The sequence below is a fragment of the Pleurodeles waltl genome, chromosome 6, assembly GCF_031143425.1.
Source record: "Pleurodeles waltl isolate 20211129_DDA chromosome 6, aPleWal1.hap1.20221129, whole genome shotgun sequence".
Taxonomy (NCBI): Eukaryota; Metazoa; Chordata; class Amphibia; order Caudata; family Salamandridae; genus Pleurodeles; species Pleurodeles waltl.
The window spans coordinates 672,498,351-672,525,338 of record NC_090445.1 but is presented as its reverse complement, the minus strand read 5'-3'; the positions used below and the strand labels follow the sequence as shown (position 1 = coordinate 672,525,338).

Here is a 26,988-nt window from a genome sequence, read left to right as displayed (position 1 = left end):
ACATACTAATATATGGGACCCACCCCCAAAAAACAGTACATAAGATACTTCATGTTTTTCAGGTATTCAAGAGCTACTCTGGATATCACATCAACTGGGACAAATCTCTTATTTTCACCCTAGCAAGGAGAAAGTCTACCCTCCCACCCAGATGCGAGGCTCCAGTGGTGAGGGATTGTTTCTGATATTTGTGTATTTATATAATACCTAGTACAGAATCATTCTTGGTGAAAAACCTGACTCCATAGTTGGAGCGGTTGCACGGGGATGTGGACCATTGGAGAACCCACCCTGTGTCTTTGGTTCGCTGACGGCTGCTCTTTAAAATGAAGACGCTCCCCCAGCTCTTAAATGTTTTGCAGAATACCCTGTATCGGGTGTGGACAGACTACTTCCGTAAGATCAATGGTGAGTTGGGGTGGCTCCCCGGGAATGGAGGCAGCTCCTGCATTGAACTTACTAAGCTCCAGAGAGGGGTGTTCTAGGATAGGTTGGGAGTCCCTAATGTGCAGCTATAATACTGGGCAGCGCAACTGGCCATAATTAATGAGTGGGTTTTAGCAGATACTGAGGAACCTGCATACTGAGTCGACAGGGAAGCTATGGGCAGCAGGGGATACCCCTCAATCCTTTATGTCAGGAATTGGGAGAATTGCCTCCCGAGGCATACACAATCAGTGGTGAGGATATGGAGAGAAGCCACCAGATTCCTGGGTTGGGAGCATAGGTGTACAGATATGACCCCACTCTGGGACAGGTGGGCATTTGAAGGGATACCGCAAATGGAGCCTGTTGGGAATTGAACACCACAGAGACATTTGGAAAGTGGGGAAGTTTATTTTCTTTAAGGACCTGCACACTGAATAAGATATGAGATAGTCGGAATACTTGTGTTGCCATATGATGGATGGGGACGCACTCCCAGAATCATCCCCACTGGAAGATTGCTTATTGTTAGATCCCATGCTGGACAAAGCTATTTTACTGATATACAAAAATATCATGAACAACTCCCCAGACTCTCTGCATGCTGAAGGAAGCCTGGAAGGGTGATGTGGGCCCGCTCGGGGAGGATGACTGGGCAGAGGCAACCCAGAGCCCAAGAGAGACTGCAATAAGAGTACGGTTCTGATTAATACAACTCCGGATATTGTACAGGGCGTATTACTCCGGTACACTACTATATCGACTGGGGTGCTGTGATTCCCCTAGTTGTGATAGAGACTGCGGAGGGGTAGGGTACTTTTTTCACATCTTGTAGGCCTGTCCCACAATTGAGGAATACAAGTGAAAGGTGACGAACATAATGACTAGGGTCACTGGGAACACTGTTCTCCTGGAAGCCCGCTGGCTCATCCTACACGTAACAGGGGAGGAGGGGTGGCCCAGACATAAGAAGGCATGGTTAAAGTTGGCAGTGGGGGTGGCAAAGCGAAACATAGCAAGGTCGTGGGGAATAAATTAGCCCCCTGGGATACAGAAGTGGAAGAGAGACATGGATTGGTGCCAAAGAGTGGAGCAAGTAATTTATAAAAGCTGAGGATGTTTACAAAAATATGAAATGATTTGGAACTCTTGGATAATGTCCATAAAAGGAGAGTAGGGGTGGGGGAGGTGGGGTTGACGCCTAGGGATGGTCAGTATTTCTGTCAATCATTGTAAGACAATATTGGAATAAGATGAGGAAAGGTGTATGGTTTTCTCTTTTGACTGTGTCGACATATTGGTACATGATGATGTTAAGTTGGTGTACTGAGCAGAATTTAAATAAAAAGATTACATAAAAAAGTCTTGTAAGGTCAGCAAAGGTGAATCAAAGCTAACGTTATCAGTTCGTGACTTACGAGTCTCTAAAGGTGCCGTCCTTCTTCAGGGAAAGAGGTGATGGAATAAGAGAAGTCTGGTTAAGATTTTTCAACAGCAAATTGAAGTGATTAAGGGGAAGGAAAATGCATGTTGTAAGACTGATTTTTAGCTTGGCCAGATCCAGGTGTTGTTGTTCATAACCACTCAGCTGAGGACATTTTCCAGGACCCATATGTTCCTGAGCAAGTGTCAGTATCCTCTTCTGACAGAGAATCTGTGACACCTTGTACTGGTCAGAAGAAAGTCAGTTCTCGCGTGATTAAAGCATCAAGTAAATTCAATGATTATTTTATGTAATAATAACATACCTTTATTTGTTTGGGATTCGTTTAATTTTGTTTGCCTTAAAGGGAAAGGTGTTTTGTATTGGGTTTTAAACTGTGTTCGCCCTCATGTTTTCAAACTGTGTTTTATGTAGAGCTTTACTTACAGTCTTTTCCTTTGAGTGAATCCTCGCATTCTGGAACAGACCAGTGGGCTCTTGTTCTGGCAGCAATAGGAATTTTCAGGTTACTGCTTGGACTTTGAGCTGGTTGGTCGTAAGCACATATTTTTTTAATATATATTCTTCAAGACCACCGTTTTCTATGAAATTCCTCACACATTTAAAAAGGAGGTAGGGTGAAGCCAGTGTCTGCCTGTAGTCTGTTGCTTTGCTCCTGTACCCTGACAGGCCGGGTGAAGTGGGTATGAAGGCTTTCACCCACCTCATCCTTTAATTATCACTATCATTACCTGATGGAAGAAGCAAGAATTATATGAAGAGAAATTGGAAGCTTGCTTTCTTTCAACAACCACAGTTTCAACATCTCACTCTTGTAAAAGGCAAATGCAAAGCCTGTATAAAAGAAGATATTGGATGTGACAGAAGCTGGAGTGTTCTGGTGTTAGCAGCTCGCTGGCATGCCATATTTAACAGCAGAACGCATTACATTCACACGTTCCGCTACATATTCCACATACCGTAGTGTGCAAGCAAAGCTCAGGGCAGTTTTGGTTGGATTATCTAGTCTTCAGGCAGAAATAAGGACATTGCCTGCAACTTAACATGAAGAGCATAGTCCATACTGACTGAATGATTGAAATCAGGGAGATGCACAAGTACAGAGTGTGGTTTGGAAATGTCTAAGAATTATATTTGGCGCACAGCAACCTTGCAGAGGATTTTTACTAGGCAATGTTTAGAGGGAGTTTAGGAGGTTAGATTACATGGTTAGGCTTGAGTGATGAAGAGTTTGTGCTGTTCATGTTTTATGACACGTCTTTTTACTTGCACAGCTCCCAAAGTTACAGGTAGAAAGGCGCTGACCCCTGCATTAACGACAAACCACCATGAACCGTTTCGCTCCGTCACTCTCCAACCTCCTTCTAATGGGCCAGCATTCAGCATTCAGAATCAGTTTGAGTGTGCGAAACGCAGATCTCTGTGTTCTTCTGTGGAGCAACACAAAATGTGTCCCACCTTTACTGGGCTCACACATCCACAGGGGGAAATCACAGGGAAATTAAAAACAAACATGATCAGGATGCTACAGTGTGCCACATGGTGCAACTTGCGTTCCTACAGCGGGCATAATATGTTGTATTGTGCAAGATTTGTAGACGAGCCAGAAACTTACTCTTAGGACTGATTTATACATTTTGTTTTATTTTGCAAGAACATCACTGATGCCCCTTTTACCAAACAACGATAATAAACAAAGTTTATTGTCGTTGTTTGGTAAATGTTTTGTAGCTGTCACTGCTGGCGGGGGAGGGGGACGATGCTCCTCCACCCCCATGGAGGTGCAGACCCTGTTGGCCTCATAAATAGCTTTGGAGCAGAGCAAGCTAGAAAAAAAACCTCTGCCCTCGTTTATGTGAAGGAATGTCAGATGAAGAGGGCAGATATACATTCGGCCATTTGGCCCTGGACATTTTTAATAGAACACTCGCGGGTACTCTAGGGAATTTAAGTCTTTCTGATTAGGTTATTATGATACTAATCCAAAAAGTTAATTATAGAAGAATATAGCTGCTTTTTAAAAAGGGACACAGGTAGTCATTACAACCCTGGCGGACGGTGTTAAAGCTGCGGTAATACCGCAAACAGGACGGCGGACAAAAAAAAGGGAAATATGACCGTGGCGGAAATTGCCAACATAGACAGCCACTTTAACACTCCGACCGCCACGGCGGTACAGACAAGCAGCGCGGCGGTCACCGCCAACAGACAGGCGGAAGACAATGTACTGCCCACAGTATCACAACCCGCCAATCCGCCACCTTTTCGGGGCGGATTCACCGTGGATAAAAACACGGCGGAAACAGCTCTTACAATGGGAAAACGCTCAGCTCAACACACTCCACGAGGAAGGAGGCCACCATGGAGCCGAAACTACAAATACTCCCTGCGCTTGTGTTCCTGCTCCTCTACGAACACCAGCAACATAGGCGCCGAAGACAACGGTGAGTACTGCACCTACGACATGGGGGGGGGGAGGGACACACACACGCAACACCCCCACCCCGACCCCGACCCTCACCCACTACAACACACACACCAATGAATTTCCAAACAGCACAGTTACAACCCACAACCCCCCCGGAAGAATGCAAAGACAAAAGGAAATCAGTTCAAACTTTGTAATGTATCAAAATACAGTAACCAAATATATACAGATATATATAAACATTCTAAAAATCATACATCACGATTAGTACTGCAGGTATGCACATATCAATGTCCGTGGACCACTGGGCCCACAATGCATGGGCGAGGCCACACTAGATACCTGTCCACAAACGGAGAGAACACTGCAGGGGCATCAGATAGAAATACAACAGGCACCTCAGGGGTAAGGGAAGGGGGGGCACCTCAGCCAGATTAGAGCACCACACCAGATCCACGACGGGGCTCCATGCCCATTGATGTATCCTGGGGAGTGCAAAGCCACAGTCTTTCAAGTCTCTCAAATGGGTGGTTTGCCCACTGCTTTATCCTGGGGAGTGCAAAGCCACAGTCTCTCAAGTCTCTACAGTGGGTGGTTTGCCCACTGTACCATCCTGGGGAGTGCAAAGCCACAGTCTCACAAGTCTCTCAAGTGGGTGGTTTGCCCACTGCTTTATCCTGGGGAGTGCAAAGCCACAGTCTCTCAAGTCTCTACAGTGGGTGGTTTGCCCACTGTACCATCCTGGGGAGTGCAAAGCCACAGTCTGACAAGTCTCTCAAGTGGGTGGTTTGCCCACTGCTTTATCCTGGGGAGTGCAAAGCAACAGTCTCTCAAGTCTCTCAAGTGGGTGGTTTGCCCACTGTACCATCCTGGGGAGTGCAAAGCCACAGTCTCTCAAGTCTCTCAAGTGGGTGGTTTGCCCACTGCTTTATTCTGGGGAGTGCAAAGCCACAGTCTCTCAAGTCTCTCAAGTGGGTGGTTTGCCCACTGTACCATCCTGGGGAGTGCAAAGCCACAGTCTCTCAAGTGGGTGGTTTGCCCACTGTACCATCCTGGGGAGTGCAAAGCCACAGTCACTCAAGTCTCTACAGTGGGTGGTTTGCCCACTGTACCATCCTGGTGAGTGCAAAGCCACAGTCTCTCAAGTCTCTCAAGTGGGTGGTTTGCCCACTGTACCATCCTGGGGAGTGCAAAGCCAAAGTCTCTCAAGTCCCTCAAGTGGGTGGTTTGCCCACTGTACCATCCTGGGGAGTGCAAAGCCACAGTCTCTCAAGTCTCTCAAGTGGGTGGTTTGCCCACTGTACCTTCCTGGGGAGTGCAAAGCCACAGTCTCTCAAGTCTCTCAGGTGGGTGGTTTGCCCACTGTACCATCCTGGGGAGTGCAAAGACACAGTCTCTCAAGTGGATAACAGTCTCCACTGGTTCTGGAGGGGGACTGGTGCCCAGAGTGCTTCATCCTGTGCATGACAGAAGGAGTGGATGCAGGTCTCCCCTGGTTCTGGAGGGGGAATGGTGCCCAGAGTGCATCACGCTCCCCGTGACGTTCCCAGTTCCGTCACTGTCCCAGCTGCACACGGGCTAACGATGCTTGAATTGGCGGTCTTTGCCCTGTTCAGCGGTTTTCACCATGGCAGTCTTTGCCCTGTTCAGCTGTGCTTGCCTTTGCTGTCTCTGACCTGTTCAGTGGTGCTTTGCCATGGCGGTCTTTACCCTGTTCAGCGGTGCTTGCCTTTGCTGTCTCTGACCTGTTCAGTGGTGCTTTGCCATGGCGGTCTTTGCCCTGTGCAGCGGTCTTCACCATGGCGGTCTTTGCCCTGTTCAGTGGTGCTTGCCTTTGCTGACTATGACCTGTTCAGCGGTGCTTTGCCATGGCGGTCTTTGCCCTGTTCAACGGTGCTTGCCTTTGCTGTCTCTGACCTGTGCAGCGGTGTGTGGCATGACGGTCCCTCAGTGTACTTTGGGAGGGGGCATCACAGACACACTGGGAGTGGACACAGGGGACGTGTAAATGGTAGTGGGGGTGGTGAGTGCAGGTGAGCGGGGTGTGGTGCTGGGTGTTCTTGTGCGAGTCCTAGTGCCTGTAGATGTAGTGCATGCAGGTGAGAGTGTAGACGACACTGGGAGGGAGGAGGGAGACGACGAGGAGGGGGACACAGTGGAGGCAGTGGATGTTGCTGTGTCTGTATGTGGGTGAAGCTTGTTTGAGTGCCTGTGGGATGTGTGGTGCCTATGTTTGCCTGAGCTACTTTAGTGTGTTGAGGTGTGTGCATTCTTGTCTGATGGTGTGGTTGGGATAGGCTGGGGTACAGGGGGTTGGGTCTGGGTGGAGGAAGTTGGAGGGGGGAGGCTAGACACAGGGACAATGGCTGCCATCAGTGCTGAGGCCAGAGATTGCAGGGTTCGATGATGTGCAGCCTGACCAGAATGAATGCCCTCCAGGAATGCATTAGTGTGTTGCAACTCCCTTTCTACACCCTGGATGGCATTCACAATTGTAGACTGCCCAACAGTGAGTGACCTGAGGAGGTCAATGGCCTCCTCACTGAGGGCAGCTGGGGTGAAAGGGGCAGGGGCTGAGGTGCCTGGGGCGAAGGTGATGCCCACCCTCCTGGGTGAGCGGGCACGGAGCGAAGGCTGAGGGGCTTCTGGGAGGGCGGTGCTGGTAGGGGGGGTGGTGGCTGTACCTGTAGAAGTGGGGGGCACAGATGGTGCCACCACCACAAGGGAGCTCCCATCGGCGGACGAGTCCGTGTCGATGTTTGCTGATCCGGTGACTGACGTGAAGCTCCCCTCGCCCTCCGTCCCACTGGTGTATTCAGAGTCTGTGGTGTGGCCCTCCATGGCCATGGGGGATGCAGCTCCCTTGTGCTCCGGTGCCACTGTACCTCCGCCTGATGATGCTGATGCACAAAAGGACAGGGAGAGCACAACAAGGGGGGGGATGACAGAAGAAAGACAGGTTGAGTGCATGGCTTACCGCTACCGTTGGCGGACAATACAGACACAGCAGTCCCCTGCACTACGCCGTGCTCTTGGCCTCTACAGATGCAAATTCCTGGGATATGGCCTACATGGCTATGAGTGTCATCTTTCCACATAGATGACACAGGGGCATGTATACATGTACTTGGCACTCTACAGAGGTGGGGTGGGGGGGGCACAGGCCATGCCTTACGAAGGGGCCTAGCCTACGTAACTCGCCCTGGCCTAGGGAAACCCACAGTCCTCCTCCCCCACTCAGATCCCTCCGCTGCGCGCAAAGTCCGCAGAATGAGTGTGTACTCACCCCCTTGTGTCTTCTGTGATGCCCTCAAGCGCCCATCCAACTCAGGGTAGGCCACCACCAGGATCCGGAACATCAGGGGGGTCATGGTGCGACGGGCACCCCTCCCACGTTGGGAGGCCATCCCCAGCTGAGCCTCCGCCGTCTTCTTGCTCCAGCGGCGAATGTCCTCCCATCTTTTACGGCAGTGGGTGCCCCGTCTCTGGTGGACCCCCAGGGTCCGGACGTCTTTGGCGATGGCACGCCAAATACCCTTCTTCTGGTGGGCGCTGACCTACATGACATGTACAGGGGAAGAAGAGAAGTCATTACCAACTGCACCGTCGAACTGAGTGGCCCCCATCCCTACCCTTGCCATGTGGCACATGCATTCACAGTCCTTCATGGTCGCAGAACTCTGCCCCCTTCCTACTGACATCCATCCCTCTCCACCCAGCATAGCCCATACAACGTGCTCCCTGTGTACTTACCTGTTGGTCTGGAGGACCGTAGAGTAGCGGGTACTGGGGGAGGACCCCATCCACGAGCTTCTCCAACTCCTGAACAGTGAAGGCAGGGGCCCTTTCCCCAGACGCAGCAGCCATTGTCTCTTCCAGACCGAGGTCACAGCAGCACTTGCAGTGTAGGCCCTCTCCTGTCGAAGATCAGGTATCGAGTGATTAAACAGATAGAAAATGGCGGTCACATCCGCGGCGGTGATGTCCGCGGTGGTGCGTATCATCACCGCTGGCGCACTTCATCATTGGCTCCTGGGACCCACAGGGTCCAATGTTAACCAATGCAGCATTGCTCCGCGGTCTACGACCGCCTACCGCGACGGTGTATAACGCTAGCGCAGTTACCTCACATCCCATTGTCCCTGTTTAGAGGTCAGGCAGCTGCCATTTCAGGGGCCCACATGGCTTCATTTACTACTGCGTCACACATATCTAGGCCTAAAATCAACACACATACAGGAAGAGTTTTGTATTTGGTGTCGTGTTCTGTGTAGCTGTGGGTAAATATCCGAGAATTTGTTGACTCTGTGGTCGCTGTTGGCCTTCTTAGGCACAGTCAGTTGGGACATTTGAGGAGATAACGGAATCCTCCGGTGTACTGACCGCTGGTGGACCTGTTAACAATGGAGGAGCGACATTTGATTATCACCTACAGGTTTGACCGTGCCACAATCCAGGAACTGTGTACCCAGTTGGAGCCAGACCTGATCTCACCAATCCGCCATCCCACAGGAATCCCCCCTGAAGTGCAGGTGCTATCAGTGCTCCATTTCCTTGCAAGTGGGTCATTTCAAACAACAGTGGCCATGGCATCAGGGATGTCCCAGCCTATGTTTTCCAACGTGTTGTCCAGAGTGTTGTCTGCCCTGCTGAAACACATGCGGAGCTACATCGTGTTCCCTCAGGTGGAGGATTTGCCTACAGTTAAAGGCTGACTTCTATGCCCTGGGACATATCCCCAACATCATAGGTGCTATTGATGGCACCCATGTAGCTCTGGTCCCCCCCGCAGGAGTGAACAGGTGTACAGGAACCGGAAGAGTTATCATTCGATGAATGTACAGATGGTATGTTTGACAGACCAGTACATCTCCCAGATAAATGCTATGTTCCCTGGCTCTCTGCATGATGCCTACATCCTGTGGGATAGCAGCATCCTGTATGTGATGGGTCAACTCCAGAGGCACCGGGTGTGGCTATTAGGGGACTCTGGTTACCCCAACCTGTCATGGCTATTGACCCCAGTGAGGAATCCCAGGACCAGGGCAGAGGAACGCTACAATGAGGCCCATGGGTGGACTAGGAGGGTGATCTAACGCACCTTCGGCCTCCTGAAGGCCAGGTTCAGGTGCCTCCATATGACAGGTGGTTCCCTATTCTCCTCACCAAGGAAGGTGTGCCAGATCATCATCGCCTGCTCGATGCTCCACAATCTTGCTTTGCGACGCCAGGTGCCTTTTCTGCAGGAGGATGGTCCAGATGACGGTGTTGTGGCAGCTGTGGAGCCTGTGGACAGTGATGAGGAGGAAGCTGAGGAAGAAGACATAGACAACAGCGAGTCAGTCATACAGCAATATTTCCAGTGACACACAGGTGAGAATTATTTTTTTACTATTACATTCACTTTCACACTTCTACCTCTATCCTGTCTGTCAATTTGAAGCAGTATTTGGTAACTGAGTTGTACATTTCCATTACGGTTTCACCGGTGTGGTTACCAACGTGTGTCATCTGCTTGCATCCTTCATGGACTTGTGATGTGTGACATAGGTATGTTGACATTACTATTGAGAATGGATTTTCTCACTGTCATAGCTAATACACATTTTCAAAATCACAGACTGACTCCAGATTGTTTTGTGGTTCAAGGGTGTTTATTGAAGTGCTAATTATTAGAGGGGGTGGCAAAATGGTGATGGGTGATGGTGGAGGAATGTCCATGGCAGAGTCCAGTCTATTAGTCTCACAGGTGCACTGCCCATATGGGCATAGGAAGTGGAGCTGGGGCAGTTCCAATCTGGACAGGGTAACAAAGTGGGACAGTGGGATGACAATCAGGGTGGTCTCATTTCCTGGCGGGGGTCTTGCCATCTTGCTCTGTCCTGTTCCTGGATCTCAGGGACCGCCTGCGGGGTGTTTCTCCGTCTGCAGGGGGTGGGGTGCTGGTGTGGTGGTCCTGTGGCGGGTTGTCCCGTCCACTAGCACCGGTGGAGGTGGTGGGCAGTTCATCGTCCAGGCTAGTGTCAGGGGCCCCTTGGAGTGCCACGGCATCCCTCATGGTCTTTTGTATGTCCTTCAGCACCCCTACGATGGTGCCCAGGGCGGAGCTGATGGTTCTGAGCTCCTCCCTGAAGCCCAAATACTGTTTGTCCTGCAGGCGCTGGGTCTCCTATAACTTGGCCAGGACCGTAGCCATTGTCTCCTGGGAGTGGTGGTATGCTCCCATGATGGAGGAGAGGGCCTCGTGGAGAGTGGGTTCCCTTGGCCTGTCCGCCCCCTGTCGCACAGAAGCCCTCCCAGTTCCCCTGTGTTGTGTGGCAGACCCCCACCTCCTCCCCCACAACTAACAACATGAGAGGAGCAGGTCTTGACTATTCTGCATCCTGAGGGCCTCGCAGGAGTCGGTGGAGGAATGGACTCTGGTAAGTCAAATCTTAACTATCATATCCCCCACCCTACCTGCATGCTATCACAGACCCCCACCCTCGCCCCCTCCCCTATCACTCCAACTCCTCACAAATGTACTAATAACACAAACCACCCATCCCAACACCAAGCCCTGCATAACACAACAAAGCATTGACACCCATCACTAAAGCATGCCCACTGCACATACCCATAACACCCCCTTCAACCATCATCACACAAGCCCCCACACAGGAATGCTAGCACTGGGGTACACGCTCACCCACCCATTGCCCAACATGACACACACAGATGCAATAATCATGCTTTTACACCCCTGCAGGACCACTACCCAACGTCACCAGACAGGAGGGTCCAGACATCTCCACCCCACCCACAGAAGAGGCCCACAGTGATGTCAGCAGCTCTGTCCAACTAGATCCAGATGACCAGCCAGGACCATCGTGGGCCCCGGGACAGTCAGTTCCCCACACCCAGTCACAGGCCACCACAGACCTTCCACCCTCTGGTAACACCAGCACAGCACCCACCCAGCGGGCCCATACCTCCGTCCACAGGACACGTCAATCAGCTGTGTGTCCACCACTACAGGGAACCCAGGATAACCCACCACCCCAACAACAACAGGGACCTGGGGGCAGTGGTAGTGGGCACACGGTCCAGGGGACGGAGGCCCAGGAACACAGGGGAACTGGGAGGGCTGCTGTGCGACAGAGGGCGGACAGGCCAAGGGAACCCACTCTCCGCGAGGCCCTCTCCTCCATCATGGGAGCATACCACCAATCCCAGGAGACGATGGCAACGGTACTGGCCAAGTTTCAGGAGACCCAGCGGCTGCAGGAGGAACAGTATTTGGGGTTCAGTGAGGAACTCAGAACCATCAGCTCCACCCTGGGCACCATCGTAGGGGTGCTGAAGGAGATACTTAACACCAGGAGGGACACTGTGGCACTCCAAGGGGCCCCTGACACTAGTATGGACGATGAACTGCCCACCACCTCTGCCGGCGCTAGTGGAAAGGACGCCCCGCCACAGGACCACCACACCAGCACCCCACCCCCTGCAGACGAGAACCACCCTGCAAACGGTCCCTGAGATCCAGGAACAAGACAGAGCACAATGCCAAGACCCCCGCAAGAAATGAGACCACCCTGATTGTCATCCTACTGTCCCACTTTGTAACCCTGTCCATATTGGAATTGCCCCAGCTCCACTTCCTATGCCTATATGGGCAATGCACCTGTGAGACTAATAGACTGGACTCTGCCATGGACATTCCTCGACTATCACCCTTCACCATTTTACAACCCCTTCCAATATTGAGCACTTCAATAAACACCATTGAAGCACAAAACAATCTGGAGTCAGTCTGTGATTTTGAATTTGTGTATTAGCAATGACAGTGACAAAATGCATTTTCAAATGTAATGTGAACATACCTATGTCACACATCTCAAGTCCATGAGGAATCTAAGCAGATGACACACGTTGGAAACCACACCTGTGAAACCGTAAGGGAAATGTACAACTCAGTTACCATATACTGGTTGAAATCAACAGACAGGCTAGAGGTAGAAGTGTTAAAGTACTTGTAGTAGGTAGGAATGTGTTCTCACCTGTGTGTCACTGGAAATATTGCTGGATAACTGAGTCCCTGTTGTCAATGTCTTCTTCCTCTGCTTCCTCCTCATCACTGTCCACAGGCTCCACAGCTGCCACAACACCCTCATCTGGACCATCCTCCTGCAGAAAAGGTACCTGTTGTCGCAAAGCCAAGTTGTGAAGCATACAGCAGGCCACAATGATCTGGCACACCTTCCTTGGTGAGTAGAACAGGGAACCACCCGTCATATGGAGGCACCTGAACCTGGCCTTCAGGAGGCCGAAGGTGCGTTCGATCACCCTCCTAGTCCGCCCATGGGCCTCATTGTAGCGTTCCTCTGCCCTGGTCCTGGGATTCCTCACTGGGGTCAGTAGCCATGAGAGGTTGGGGTAACCAGAGTCCCCTAATAGCCACACCCGGTGCCTCTGGAGTTGACCCATCACATAAGGGATGCTGCTATTCCGCAGGATGTAGGCATCATGCACAGAGCCAGGGAACATAGCATTTACCTGGGAGATGTACTGGTCTGCCAAACATGCCATCTGTACATTCATCGAATGATAACTCTTCCGGTTCCTGTACACCTGTTCACTCCTGTGGGGGGGGACCAGAGCTACATGGGTCCCATCAATGGCACCTATGATGTTGGGGATATGTCCAAGGGCATAGAAGTCACCTTTAACTGTAGGCAAATCCTCCACCTGAGGGAAAACGATGTAGCTCCGCATGTGTTTCAGCAGGGCAGACAACACTCTGGACAACACGTTGGAAAACATAGGCTGGGACATCCCTGATGCAATGGCCACTGTTGTTTGAAATGACCCACTTGCAAGGAAATGGAGCACTGATAGCACCTGCACTTGAGGGGGGATACCTGTGGGATGGCAGATTGCTGACATCAGGTCTGGCTCCAACTGGGCACACAGTTCCTGGTTTGTGGCACGGTCAAACCTGTAGGTGATGATCAAATGTCTTTCCTCCATTGTCGACAGGTCCACCAGTGGTCGGTACACCGGAGGATTCCACCATCTCCTCACATGTCCCAGCGGACGGTGCCTAGGAATGACAACAGCGACCACAGAGTCAAACAACTCAGAGGTATGTACCCACAGTCTACACAGAACACCATTCATACACAAAATCAGGCCTGTATTTGTGTTGCGCGACAAGGCCTAGGTCTGTGTGACGCAGTTTATAATTAGGCCATGTGGGCCCCTGAAATGGTGGCTGCCTGACCTCTAAAGTGGGACAATGGGATGTGAGGTAACTGCGCTGGCAATGCTGCATTGGTTAACATTGGACCCTATGGGTCCCAGGAGCCAATGACGATGTACGCTGGAGGTGATGGTGCGCACCGCCGTGGACGTGACTGCTGTGGACGTGACCGCCATTTTCTATCTGTTCAATCACTCGATACCTGATCTTCGACAGGAGAGGACCTACATTGCAAGTGCTGCTGTGACCTCGGTCTGGAAGAGACAATGGCTTGTGCGTCTGGGGAAAGGGCCCCTGCCTTCACTGCAGAGGAGTTGGAGAAGCTCGTGGACGGGGTCCTCTCCCAGTACACGCTACTCTACGGTCCTCCAGACCAACAGGTAAGTACACAGGGAGCACGTTGTATGGGCTATGCCTGTGTGGAGAGGGCTGGTTGTAAGAATGAAGGGGGCACAGTTCTGCATGCATAAAGGACTGTGAATGCATGTGCCACATGGCAAGGGTAGGGATGTGGGCCACTCACTTCGACGGTGCAGTTGGTAATGACTTCTATTCTTCCCCCTGTACATGTCATGTAGGTCAGCGCCCACCAGAAGGGTATTTGGCGTGCCATCGCCAAGGACGTCCGGACCCTGGGGGTCCACCACAGACCGAGCACCCACTGCCGGAAAAGATGGGAGGACATTCGCCGCTGGAGCAAGAAGACGGCGGAGGCTTAGCTGGGGATGGCCTCCCAACGTGGGAGGGGTGCCCATCGAACCATGACCCCCCTGATGTTCCGGATCCTGGCGGTGGCCTACCCTGAGTTGGATGGGCGCTTGAGGGCATCACAGCAGACACAAGAGGGTGAGTACAACATCATTCAGCGGACTTTGCGCGCAGTGAAGGTGTCTGGGTGGGGGAGGAGGGCTGTGGGTTTCCCTAGGCCAGGGCGAGTTCCATAGGCTAGGCCCCTCCGTAATGCATGCCATGTGGCACCCCACCCCAACCTCTGTAGAGTGCCAAGTACAGGTATACATGCCCCTGTGTCATCTATGTGTGCAGATGTCGACCATAGCCATGTAGGACATATCCCAGGAATTGCATCTGTAGCAAGACATAGTGCAGGGGGCTGCTGTGTCTGTGTTGTCCTCCAATGGTAGCTGGAAGTCATGCACTCAACCTGTCTTTCTTCTGTCGCCCCCCCCTTTTGTGGTTTCCCTGTTCTTGTGTGCATTAGCATCATCAGGCGGAGGTACAGTGGCACCGGAGTACGAGGAAGCTGCATCCCACATGGCCATGGAGGGCCACACCACGGACTCAGAATACACCAGCGGGATGGAGGGCGAGGGGAGCAACACGGCGGTCACAGGACCAGCAACCAGCGACACGGACTCGTCCTCCAATGGGAGCTCCTTTGTGGTGGCGGCAAAATCTGTGACCCCCACTTCTACAGGTACAGCCACCACCCCCCCTACCAACACCGCCCTCCCAGCAGCCCCTCAGCCTTCGCCCGTGCCCGCTCACCCAGGAGGGTGGGCATCCCCTTCGCCCCAGGCACCTCAGCCCCTGCCCCTGTCACCTCTGTTGCCCTCAGTGAGGAGGCCATTGACCTCCTCAGGTCCCTGTTGGGCAGTCTACCGTTTTGAATGCCATCCAGGGTTTAGAAATGGAATTGCAACACACAAATGCATTCCTGGAGGGCATTCATTCTGGTCAGGCTGCCCTTCATCGAACCCTGCAAAGTCTGCCCTCAGCACTGATGGCAGCCATTGTCCCTGTCTCTAGCCTCCCCCCTCCAACTTCCTCCACCCAGACCCAGTCCCCTGTACCCCAGCCTATCCCAAGCACACCATCAGACCAGCCTGCACACACCTCACCACACAAGGGAAGCTCAGGCAAACATAGGCACCATACATCCCACAGGCACTCACGCAAGCATCATACACATACAGACACATCAACAGCCACTGCCTCCGCTGTGTCCCCCTCCTCGTCGTCTCCCTCCTCCCTCCCAGTCTCGTCTACACTCTCACCTGCATGCACTACCACTACAGCCACTACGTCCCGCACCAGCACACCCACCACCACACCCCGCTCATGTGCAGTCACCACCCCCACTCCCATTTCCATGTCCCCTGTATCCTCTCCCAGTGTGTCTGTGACGCCCCCTCCGAAGATACACAAACGCAGGCACACACCCACCCAACAGCCATCCACCTCACGACAGCCTCCAGCCCATGCACCTTCACCCAAAGTCACCAAACGTATATCTCCTACAACCACTACCTCTTCCTCCACTCCCAAACCCCCTCCAGCTACCCATCCCAGTGTTCCTAAGAAACTTTTCCTGGCCAACCTTGACCTCTTTCCCACCACCCCTCCCCCCTCCAACTCATTGGTCCCGTACTAGCACCTCAGCCAAAAAATCGCCTGGACCGGTGGTGTCTGTTACAGGTACGTGGAGTGCACCGGCCACCAGGCCAGCCAGTGTGGCACGGAGCCACAGCACAGCCAGTCCCCCCGTGTGAAGCACCAGAAGTTGGACAGTGCCCGGCGGGAGAGGGGGAAGACTCCAGCCAGCAAAGCCGCTCACAAGGGTCCCGGGGGTAGTGTCGACTCAGCTGTGACTCCTCCCAAGGTGGGGAAGGGGCAGAAGAAATCTCCAAAGTCTGGGAGGAGCAGCACGGCGGAGAAGACCGCCATCATCCCCGCTGCCCAGGAGGTCACCACCAGCCCAATCGTCACTGGCCAGGACGCCACCGCCAGAGTCACTGCCCAGGAGGCCAGCCCAATCGTCACTGGCCAGGAGGCCACCGCCAGAGTCACTGCCCAGGAGGCCAGCCCAATCGTCACTGGCCAGGAGGCCACCGCCAGAGTCACTGCCCAGGAGGCCAGCCCAATCGTCACTGGCCAGGAGGTCACTGCCAGAGTCACTGCCCAGGAGGCCAGCCCAATCGTCACTGCCCAGGAGGCCAGCCCCATCGTCACTGCCCAGGAGGCCAGCCCCATCGTCACTGCCCAGGAGGCCAGCCCCAACGTCACTGGCCAGGAGGCCACCGCCAGCCCCAGAGTCACTGGCCAGGAGGGCCCCGCAAGCCACAGTCCAGCTGACCCATGAAGGACCGCCAGCCACAGGCCTGCTGGGCAATGAAGGACCGCCTTGGCAAGCACCGCTGAACAGGCCAGAGACCGCTGAACAAGGCAAAGACCGCCATGGCAAGCACCGCTGAACAGGCCAGGGACCACTGAACAAGGCAAAGACCGCCATGGCAAGCACTGCTGAACATGGCAAGCACCGCTGAACAGGTCAGAAACTGCCAACTCCAGCACCACTGAACAGGGCAAAGACCGCCATGGCAAGCACCGCTGAACAGGTCAGAAACTGCCAACTGAAGCACCGCTGAACAGGGCAAAGGCCACCATGGCAAGCACTGCTGAACAGGGCAAGCACCGCTGAACAGGTCAGTAACTGCCAACTCAAGCACCGCTGAACGGGGCAAAGACCACCATGGCAAGCACTGCTGAACAGGTCAGTAACTGCCAACTCAAGCACCGCTGAACAGGGCAAAGACCGCCATGGCAAGCACTGCTGAATAGGGCAAGCACAGCTGAACAGGTCAGAAACTGCCAACTCAAGCACCGCCGAACAGGGCAAAGACCGCCAAGGCGAGCACCGCTAGCCCATTAGCGGCAGGGGCAGTGACGCAACTGGGACCGTCACGGGTGAGTGCTGCACTCTGGGCACCAGTCCCCATCCAGAACCAGTGGAGACATGCATCCACTCCATCTGTGCTGCACAGGATGAAGCACTCTGGGCACCAGTCCTCCTCCAGAACCAGTGGAGACATGCATCCACTCCATCTGTCCTGCACAGGATGAAGCACTCTGGGCACCAGTCCCCGTCCAGAACCAGTGGAGACATGCATCCACTTGAGAGACTGTGGCTTTGCACTCCCCAGGATGGTACAGTGGGCAAACCACCCACTGTAGAGACTTGAGAGACTGTGGCTTTGCACTCCCCAGGATTGAACAGTGGGCAAACCACCCACTGTAGAGACTTGAGAGACTGTGGCTTTGCACTCCCCAGGGTGGTACAGTAGGCAAACCACCCACTGTAGAGACTTGAGAGACTGTGGCTTTGCACTCCCCAGGATGGTACAGTGGGCAACCCACCCACTGTAGTGAGTTGAGAGACTGTGGCGTTGCACTCCCCAGGTTGGTACAGTGGGCAAACCACCCACTGTAGAAACTTGAAAGACTGTGACTTTACACTCCCCAGGATGGTACAGTGGGCAAACCACCCACTGTAGAGACTTGAGAGACTGTGGCTTTGCACTCCCCAGATACATCAATGGGCATGGAGCCCCCTAGTGGATCTAGCGTGGTGCACTCATACGGCTGAGGTGCCCCCCCTTCCCTTCCCCCTGAGGTGCCTGTTGTATTTCTATCTGATGCCCCTGCAGTGTTCTCTCCGTTTTGATCAGGTATCTAGTGTGGGCCTCGCCCATGCATTTTGGGCCCAGTGGTCCACGGAAAATGAATGGTGCATTACCTGCACTACTAATCGTGGTGTATATTTTGTTTAATGTGTATATATATATATATATATATATATATATATATATATATGCATATATTTGGTTACTGTATTTTGATATATTACTATGGTTGAACTCATTTCCTTTTGTCTTTGCATTCTTCCGGGGGGGTTGGGGGTTGTCACTGTAATGTTTGGATATGCATTGGTGTGTGTGTTGTAGTGGGTGAGGGTCGGTGGGGGTTGGGATGTTGGTTGTGTGTGTCCCTGTGTTTTTCCCTCCCCCTCCCCTATGTCGTAGGTGCAGTACTCACCGTGGTCTTCGCCGCCGGCGTTGTTGATCTTCATATAGGAGCAGGAAGACTATCGCTGGCAGAATAGGGAGTTCCGGCTCCATGGTGTCGTCGTTCCTCGTGGAGTGTGTAGAGGTGAGCATTTTCCCTTTGAAATGTCTGTTTCCGCCATGTTTTTATCTGTGGTGAATCCGCCACGGAAAAGGTGGCGGATTGGTAGGTTGTGATACTGTGGGCGGTACATTGTCCTCCACCTGTCTGTTGGCAGTGACCGCCGCGCTGTTTGTCTGTACCACCGTGGCGGTCGGAGTGTTACAGTGGCTGTCTCTGTTGGCGGTTTCCGCCACGGTCATAATTCCAAATTGTTTACCGCCGGCCTGTTGGCGTTTTTACCGCCGCTTTAACACCGACCGCCAGGGTTGTAATGACCACCTTTGCTTTTTAGAACATGCACAACATTACCTTTCACAGTTAAGAATACAGTGGTGTTATCTGAGTGTTTTTGTGGTAGCTGACCAGGCCGATCACTCTCAGATTGTGGAGACATGCTTGAAATATATTCTGGAAATGGACAAGTGATTTTACAAATAAGAAAGGCTAAGAGGTCTACTTATATAGTGTCAGCCTACCAAGCCAGAATGCAAGTTTTCAAGCAATAGTTTTTCCATTTGTCCAAATTGTATGCTCGGGGGCAAACCGCTGTAGCCTGTGGACATATGTACCATGTATTTGCCCACAGTGTAGAGGCGCACATACCAAACAGAGAAAACTCTGCAGCGTTTCACATTTACACACAATCTGTATGTTTATGCTTTGTTAAAATATTCCTAATTAAAATAAACATCATATATCTGCCTAACTACCAGGCTAATGCTTATATACAAAATGATAGTTCTTGCTTGGCAGTAATTTTCCTCAACTGCAACCATTGTTAGTTGTGTATTCTTCCTTTCTGTATCCCAAATGTTCTCTTTTCGTTAGGAAAACACCAAGATAGTTCCACTAACAAAAATATTTTGCGCTATTAACTGAATGTAACCAGCACTTGAGATTCAAATGAATCACAGCTACTTATGAAGTCATTACTCTGACATGCAGGGGTCACTACGATTTTTAGAGCAGCATTCTTGGTAGTTCATCATCAGTGCTACAAATCTTGGATACTTGACTGCTAACTTTCCAAACCAGAATGCAAGGAGACTATGGGACTGATTACAACTTTGGAGGAGGTGTTAATCCATCCCAAATGTGACGGATATACCACCAGCCGTATTACGAGTTCCATAGGATATAATGGACTAGTAATACGGCTGGTGGTATATCCGTCACTTTACCGTCCCTTTTGGGACGGATTAACACCTCCTTCAAAGTTGTAATCAGGCCCTATATTATTAATCTTAACCAAACAAACTATTGTATGGAGCATGTTTGGCTTTTTGATTTATTGTTAGACCTTTATTCCATCGATTAGTGCCCTTGAAAAGCAAATAACAACCGTCATACACACTTTCTGAAATTTGTGATAGCGAAAAAAAACAAATTAGGCAAAACTGTGTTTAAAAAAATCACATATAGATTTTTGTATTGAAATTCCAGCCCTAGCGCTATTGGCTCCCCCGAAAGTGAGGACACAGTAGCACATTTTTAGATCGAGCGTGCAAGCGCTCTGGCCTGTTGAAATCTATCTGTGGGCTTTTAACCATGCCCACCGCACGCCCATCACTATCACTCATTTCTGGGCTTGCCTTTCAAAAATCCTTTGTTAATATTGGTAAATAGTTTACATTTGTCCCTTCTTGGGGCAGTTTTGTTACCGCCTTGGCCATCGACCCTGTTACATGGATAATTGCACAGTTGCCGATAGGTTTGACTATGAGCGAACTTCTTTTTCCTTTTATATTTCTCCTTCACGCTCGTGGCGGCCATTACGTTTTGAAACGGCTTGCTTATGTCAACTGAATTACTTTTCATTTTCAATTTATGTGGCAAGGAAAGTCCAGTTAGGAATTTACAACACCAATAGCTCTAACTAGAGCAAACACAAGATTCATTGCATTGCAAATGCTTGTCATAGAATTTGTTTATTAGTCCTGTCAGCGCTTAGGTGGTTACTGCCTAAAACATGGTAAGATTGGCTTGCACCTTCTTGACATATTTAAATTACTTATAAGACCTTTGTTGAGTGATGTACCATGTACCCAGGACTTGTAGATTAACTGGTACTAGTGGGCCTGCAGCACTTGTGTCACTTATTGTGTCACCCGCTTAAGTAGCCCCTTAAAACATACCTGAATGCAGTTTTAAAATGAAAAGTTGACTTACCAATATAATCTCCTTCCCAAAACTTAAACTACCTTTTTATTGCATACAAGTCGCCCCTAAGGTAGGCCCTAGGTGGCCCATAGGGGAGGGTGCATTGTAATTAAAAGGTTGGACATGTACAAGTTTTATATATCTTAAGGTTGTTATTCACTAATGTGAGGCCTACCTCTCTTATAAGATAACATTGGGGTGCCCTATTACATTTAGTAAGTGCAAACTTTTCATTGGGAACAGGTAACAGGTAAACATTTTGGGCCTGATTACGAGACTTGAGACCGCCAGCCCGTGGTGGTGGTCAGGACCTCCGCTACTGTGGCGGTCTGACCGCCACATTAGGACCCTGACGCTCAGACCGCCAGGGTTCCACCATCTCCGCTGGGATCGGTGATCCTGACGGACTGACAGTGGCAGAGATGGTGATCTGCCAGGGCAGCGCTGCATGCAGCTCTGCCCTGCGGATTACGACCTCGTTCTCCCCCAGTCTTTTCATGGTGGTTTCCCCACCATGAAAATTCTGATGGAAATCAGGTGCAGGGGGGCCACAAGGGGCCTCCTGCACTGCCCATGCACTTGGCATGAGCAGTGCAGGGGTTTCCCTGCCAGGCACCGTACCAATGTTCACTGTCTGCCTTAAGGAAACCTTGGTTTCTGCCTACCGGCCTAGTAGAAAACTCCTAATAGGTCCGGCAGGGTGGTTGCCATGAAGGCGGTGGCCACCCTATCAGGAGTTTGACGACTGGCCTACCCGTCCGTCAAACTCATAATCAGCCCCTTTGTGTTTGGTGTCTGAGAAATTGCAATTAAAATCCTCTTTAATGGTAAATTGGATTTTAAGTTACAGTTTTAAAAATGCCACCTTTAGAAAGTTGTCATTTTTCTGCCCAGCTATTTGATGCTGGCAGTTTGTCCTAGGTAACATGACAGGGTGTAGTTGGCAGTTGGACTTTGTTTATTCCTCCCAGACAGCCACACAATTTAGTGACTAGGGGAGGCTGGAGGAGGCTGAAGGAGAACCCACACTACTAGCGGCAGCGGAAAGAGGAGGCCTGGGAGAGTGCGGAGCTGCACCCTTCACATCAACCCCGGGTCCCAGCCTACCCCTCCTCAGTGCCGCTCCCTTCCCTGAGCTGCAGTCCACACCATTAATACTGCAGCAGGATACAAGGCGGTAAGCAGTTTGGCTCCGGTAAGTGGGGCTCAGCAGACACCAGCAGAAGGTCACCGCTAGCCTGCCCAGAGCCTCCTGCCAGGCGCTGCCTTGGTCTTGGCACCAGCAGTGCTCCCAGTGCCACCTTCAGGCCTGGTATGTGACAGGCAGCAGGGGAGCCCCAGCAGAGACGAGCTGCCTGCACCCTGCTCTAACACTACCCAGCGGTGGGCCGGGTTACTGTCAGCCCATGTGTGCTCATGACCCGGACTCACACATCCGCATAGTCTGGAGACTGAGAGCCATCTTGAGGTCAAAGGAGAGAAGCCCTCACCATCCACACACCAGTCCAGGACCTGGCAGTGTTTACACCCAGCGCAGCACCCACCAGTGTTTACACCCATTCCAGGAGCGCCCCACACCAGTGCCAGATCCCACAGTTTACACCAGCACAGGACCCTATCCCGCAAGCCTTGGGCCACCTCTCGCCCTTCTCCGGACACTAGGAATTACTGTAACCCCCGCCTCCCCCACCCTCTGAACCATGTAGTAAAGGAGGGTGTTTTGCTGTGCTTCCATTTGGTGATACCCACTGCTCAAAGAAGAAGTTGGTTTATGTTTGATTTGAAGGTGGGACATCATCATTCTGTTGGGGACTTCCTGTTGCAGGAGGCTGCTCTTGTGAGGGAGGCGGAGCCAGGACCAGCAGCGCTTGTAGCACACCAGGCCGCCCTGCAACGCGGAACATCATCATTCTGTTGGGGACTTCCTATCCCAGGATGCTACTTATGCGAGGGGGGCGGAGTCAGGACCAGCAGCACTTATAGCGTCCAGGCTGCCCCACAATGCGATGCCCAGGCTAAGGGCAGGCCCGTCCGCACCCATCAGAGACCGAAGGATGCCGGACTGGCCACCCATCTTGACTCAAGGTAAGAACAGGATATTGATCCTCAGATTGCCTCAGCCTATTAGGATCTTCTTTGACTTTCATCACTAAACTGAGGTATGGGTAAGCACAAGGCTAAAGGGAGCCCTGCAAGGGGCACAGCTTTAACTAATGTTCCCAAACTTCCCACAACTTCTCGCAGTCACCAAAACTGTGTTGCCAACCAGATTGATACATTAATTGAAGAAGTCGAGACTATGTTAAAGGGGAAAGACCAGCACGCATAGGAGAGGCAAAAAAGTGTCCCACTCTCTTCTTTTTTAAACTTAAGTCAAAGAAAAAGGGAGAATTTGGTTCTAAAGTAACAACTGCGATTGTGGTGCCGACCCTGGGGGAATGTGATAATTCCAATATTGAAACCGGGAATGTCAATTGGTTCTTCACGCAGCCCAACCATCTATGACATTCCTTGCACAAATCGTTTTTTACCCTTGGGGGCCCTCCATGATCTACTGGGCATTGACAAGCTGGAACAAGGCGTGGAAACATCAAGCCATCAGCCCATTCGAGTGCCCCATCAGGAAGAAATGGGCAATGATATCTTAAGCTTAAGAGAAGAAATTAATGAACTTAGACAAGTGATGAAGGAGGTGCTTAGTCTCCTACGACAGCCAGAAAGGGTCAAGAGAGAACAAGGCACTCAAAAAGACCGTCCAGCCCCTGTGCTGCCCATTTATGAAAAGCAGAGGGCCACAACAATTGAAAGCCATCTAAAGCCGGATGTTAAAATTAGATCACCCTTGGCTACTGCGTCAAACTATGAATCCAGTGTTCAGAAGAGATATATTCCAGCGCCTTGCCCTGAGCGAGTAGATCACGCAAATTGTCTCTAGTGCCACCTCCCCCCTAAATCTATGACAAGGGCCATCAAATTTATATGTGCAAAGTACCGCCAATACCCTCTACTATACACAAAAGTAGCTTGTCATTAAAGAATAAAGTTATTGGATTAGGTATGTTAGGCAGTACGGTTCTATAACATATACTGACATCATCTCTGTTAAGCATTATACACAAAAGCCAGGGTGCTGGGACACTAAAGAAATAACACTTGCCTTCCCCAAAATTAGTGGAAGGGTTGTCATCTCTGGAGTTACAGAATTCTTTTAGGAATGGCTCAAATATCGTTTTTAGTCCTTCCCGCCCGGCGCGATGCTCAGGTGGCTTGGGGGGTCTTCTTGCTCTGAACAACGTGTTGGACCCTATGGGTCATTCGCCTGTAGTGGTATCTGCGAAGGAGCCATCCACGACTCTCGGTGAATGTTCCAATTCGCTTGATTTGCTTTTCTGGGACTCAGTCCTCATTGCAACTTGACAATCTCTCTGACATTATTTGACTGTGCCCACCCCATGCCCCCTCGACTATCCATCCATTCCCTGAGATTGGACCCCAACCAATATTGGAACTGATAACATCTAGAAGCATAGACCAAGCAGAGACTGTAAACATGGCAGACATTGACAAGCAGTTAAGTATAATACCTATTTATGGGCTCACAATGGGTAAATCCATGGGGCCAGGCCCTTTTGACACTGCATTAATTTCATGGAATGTAGCTGACATTCTTAAGTAGATCATCGATGCTGGGTGGGGGCAGTTTATTGACACCTTCAATGTCTGTTTTTTTCAGGAAACTTGGTCTACTTCGAATATCCATAGGCAGGGGTTTATTTCATATTGTAAGAGGGCGAGACCATCTGTGTTTGGGCGGGCAGTGGGAGGCCTTATTACATGGATAAATATTCTTCATGTGGGTGAAACAAAGGAAATATACGTTTATTCATGTGATGTACTGGCAATTTCAATCAAGCTAAACCAAGGCCCCAGGCTTCTGTGTGTCAACGTATATAACAGACCAGGCCCACCGAGCCAAACTACTACCACCATAAGTACGATGAGTGCACTGGTCTCAGAATTTCATCCTTCTCACTATGTCCTTTTAGTTGGAGGGTTGAATGTACCTATGAAGCCCAACTCCCTTTTTTCTGAACTAATTCAAATAGATGACTCCATTTGGGGAATTCCCCCTTTTTTATCGACAGAAAATCAGCCTAAACTCAGTACTAGGCCTTTACAGGTTATTGATTTTATGGTAATGCATGGTCTTCGCTCTGGGAACGGGCGCTTTCCCTCTGACATGCAAGCCAAACCGACTATTCTTAGAGGGAGTTATAATAGCCCTATTGATTTTGTGTTTATTGACGTTAGGATCTGGAAGAATTTAAAGATCTTAAGGTGGGAGAACAACGCAGCAGTGACCACTCACCCATTCTAGTACAGTGCAAGAGGTGGTTCTCGACTAAAGCTAATATTCAGCGTGAATGTGAGGGCATGCTCCCTATTATTGTGGCAAATAACAAACGCTCCATAAAATGGGAGACGTTCGCAAATTCCAATGGGTCACTGGCCAAAATGCATGATCTAATCCTTAAGTATTTAACTGTGGTTGCACCGTCTATATGTTCACCTACCCAGTTCGTGGCTGAACATTCAGTGTTCTTTTCCTCTATGAGGGATTTATTCTTCAGAGCTTTTAAGGGGAATAAACAGTGTACAGGGAGTAACTGTAGGTGGTTCAACAAAGAGTGCAGGCAGGCCAAGAGTAGACTCTTGGAAGCAGTAAGGACAAATAACAGAGAAAATAATTTTAGCAAGACGCAAGTATGCCCACACAATAAAGATCTGTAAGTCCAATTAGGAGGAGGCGACCTGGCAAGATCTGTTACAAGCAGCAAAAGACAGTAATTCCAAACGATCTTGGTCTCTGATTGCTACTAGAGAGCGCAATGGAAATCTTAGATCTGAATGTCATATCTCTGCCGAAAACTGGATGCAATACTTTTCAGAACTTTACAGACAGGAAATAGCTCTTTCTGCAGGCAATGGGAGCACAATAGAGATAGATATTTTGGACACAGGTGCGCTTATACCATTTACCCTAAGGGACATAGAGAGAGCAATTTTAGTACAAAGACCAGGAAAGGCACCAGGTCTAGACGGAATATCTCCTGATGTGTTTAAATCCGATCTTAAATTTTGGGGTCCTTATATCAACAGTATGTCCAATGCAATTTTGGAAGGGTGCTAACTTCCCCAAACATGGAGAGGCAGGATAGTCGTCCCAATCCATAAGAAAGGGGATAGGTCAATCCCAGGTAATTATAGACCCATAAGCCTCCTTGACAACCTACTGAAGATTTTTTCCTACCAGGTCCTGTGTAGGCTGAGGGACTGGATTAAAAACAACAATGCCTTAAGCCATTTGCAGGCAGGATTTAGGCAGAAAACAAGTACAATAGACCAGATTTTTTGTTTTCTAACTACAAAATAGAAAATTGTTGATTTGGAGGCAGGGAGACTCTTTGTGGACCTTAAGACTGCTTTCGACCTGGTCCCCCGAGATAAACTATGGGAAATCATGGGTATGGTCGGAGTTCCGGGGCCCTTGCCAAAATTGATTCAAGATTTATACTCTGGAAGCTTTGCTAGAATAAAGTGGGGAACACATGCCGAACTCACAAAGAAAGTCCTATTACAGAAAGGTGTGAGACAGGGCGGCATATTGGCCCTCACACTTTTTTTACTCTTTATAAATGCTTGTATATCCTATTTACTTGACCCTTCATTACAATCCTGGCGGTCGGTGATAAAGTGGCGGTAATACCGACAATAAGCCGGTGGTAACAAAAATGGAATTATGACCACGGTGGAAACTGCTCAGACAGACAGCCACTTTAACACACCGACCGGCACGGTGGAATCAACAGGCACCACGACGGTAAACGCCAACAGCTAGGCGGAAGACAATGTACCACCCACACTATTATGACCGGCCTATCCGCCACCTTTTCCGGGGCAGTACCAATGGCATCAAAAGCCTGACAGAAACAGATCCCAGAAGTCAAAAGACTCACCTGTGGAGACTCAGGGAACAACCACGACGCCATGGAGCCCGAGCTGCATATATTCCCCATGCTCGTCTAACTTCTGCTGCACTATGAACATCAACGCCGGCGAAGACGACCACGGTGAGTACTTCCGCCTAGCACACAAGGGAGGGGGGAGGAAAAAAAGAGTGACACACACATGCAACACGGAGCACCCCCACCCCCAACACCATACACACAACCAGATACAGCAATATTACATAGTCACCCCGTACCCCTCAGGAATAATGCAAGGACAAAATGATTTGAAGAAAGTGAGTGTAATACGACA

General features: G+C 50.7%; 1 protein-coding gene across 1 annotated transcript in view; it reads right to left on the bottom strand.

Moving 5' to 3' along the window:
• The window catches only part of LOC138301661 (olfactory receptor 6F1-like), a 167,604-nt gene that overhangs the window by 53,433 nt on the left and 87,183 nt on the right, over positions 1-26,988 (bottom strand). Inside the window, exon 4 of the mRNA XM_069242175.1 lies at positions 2,602-2,704. Coding sequence (XP_069098276.1) covers positions 2,602-2,704 — 103 coding nt within the window. The remainder of the gene's footprint in view (positions 1-2,601; positions 2,705-26,988) is intronic.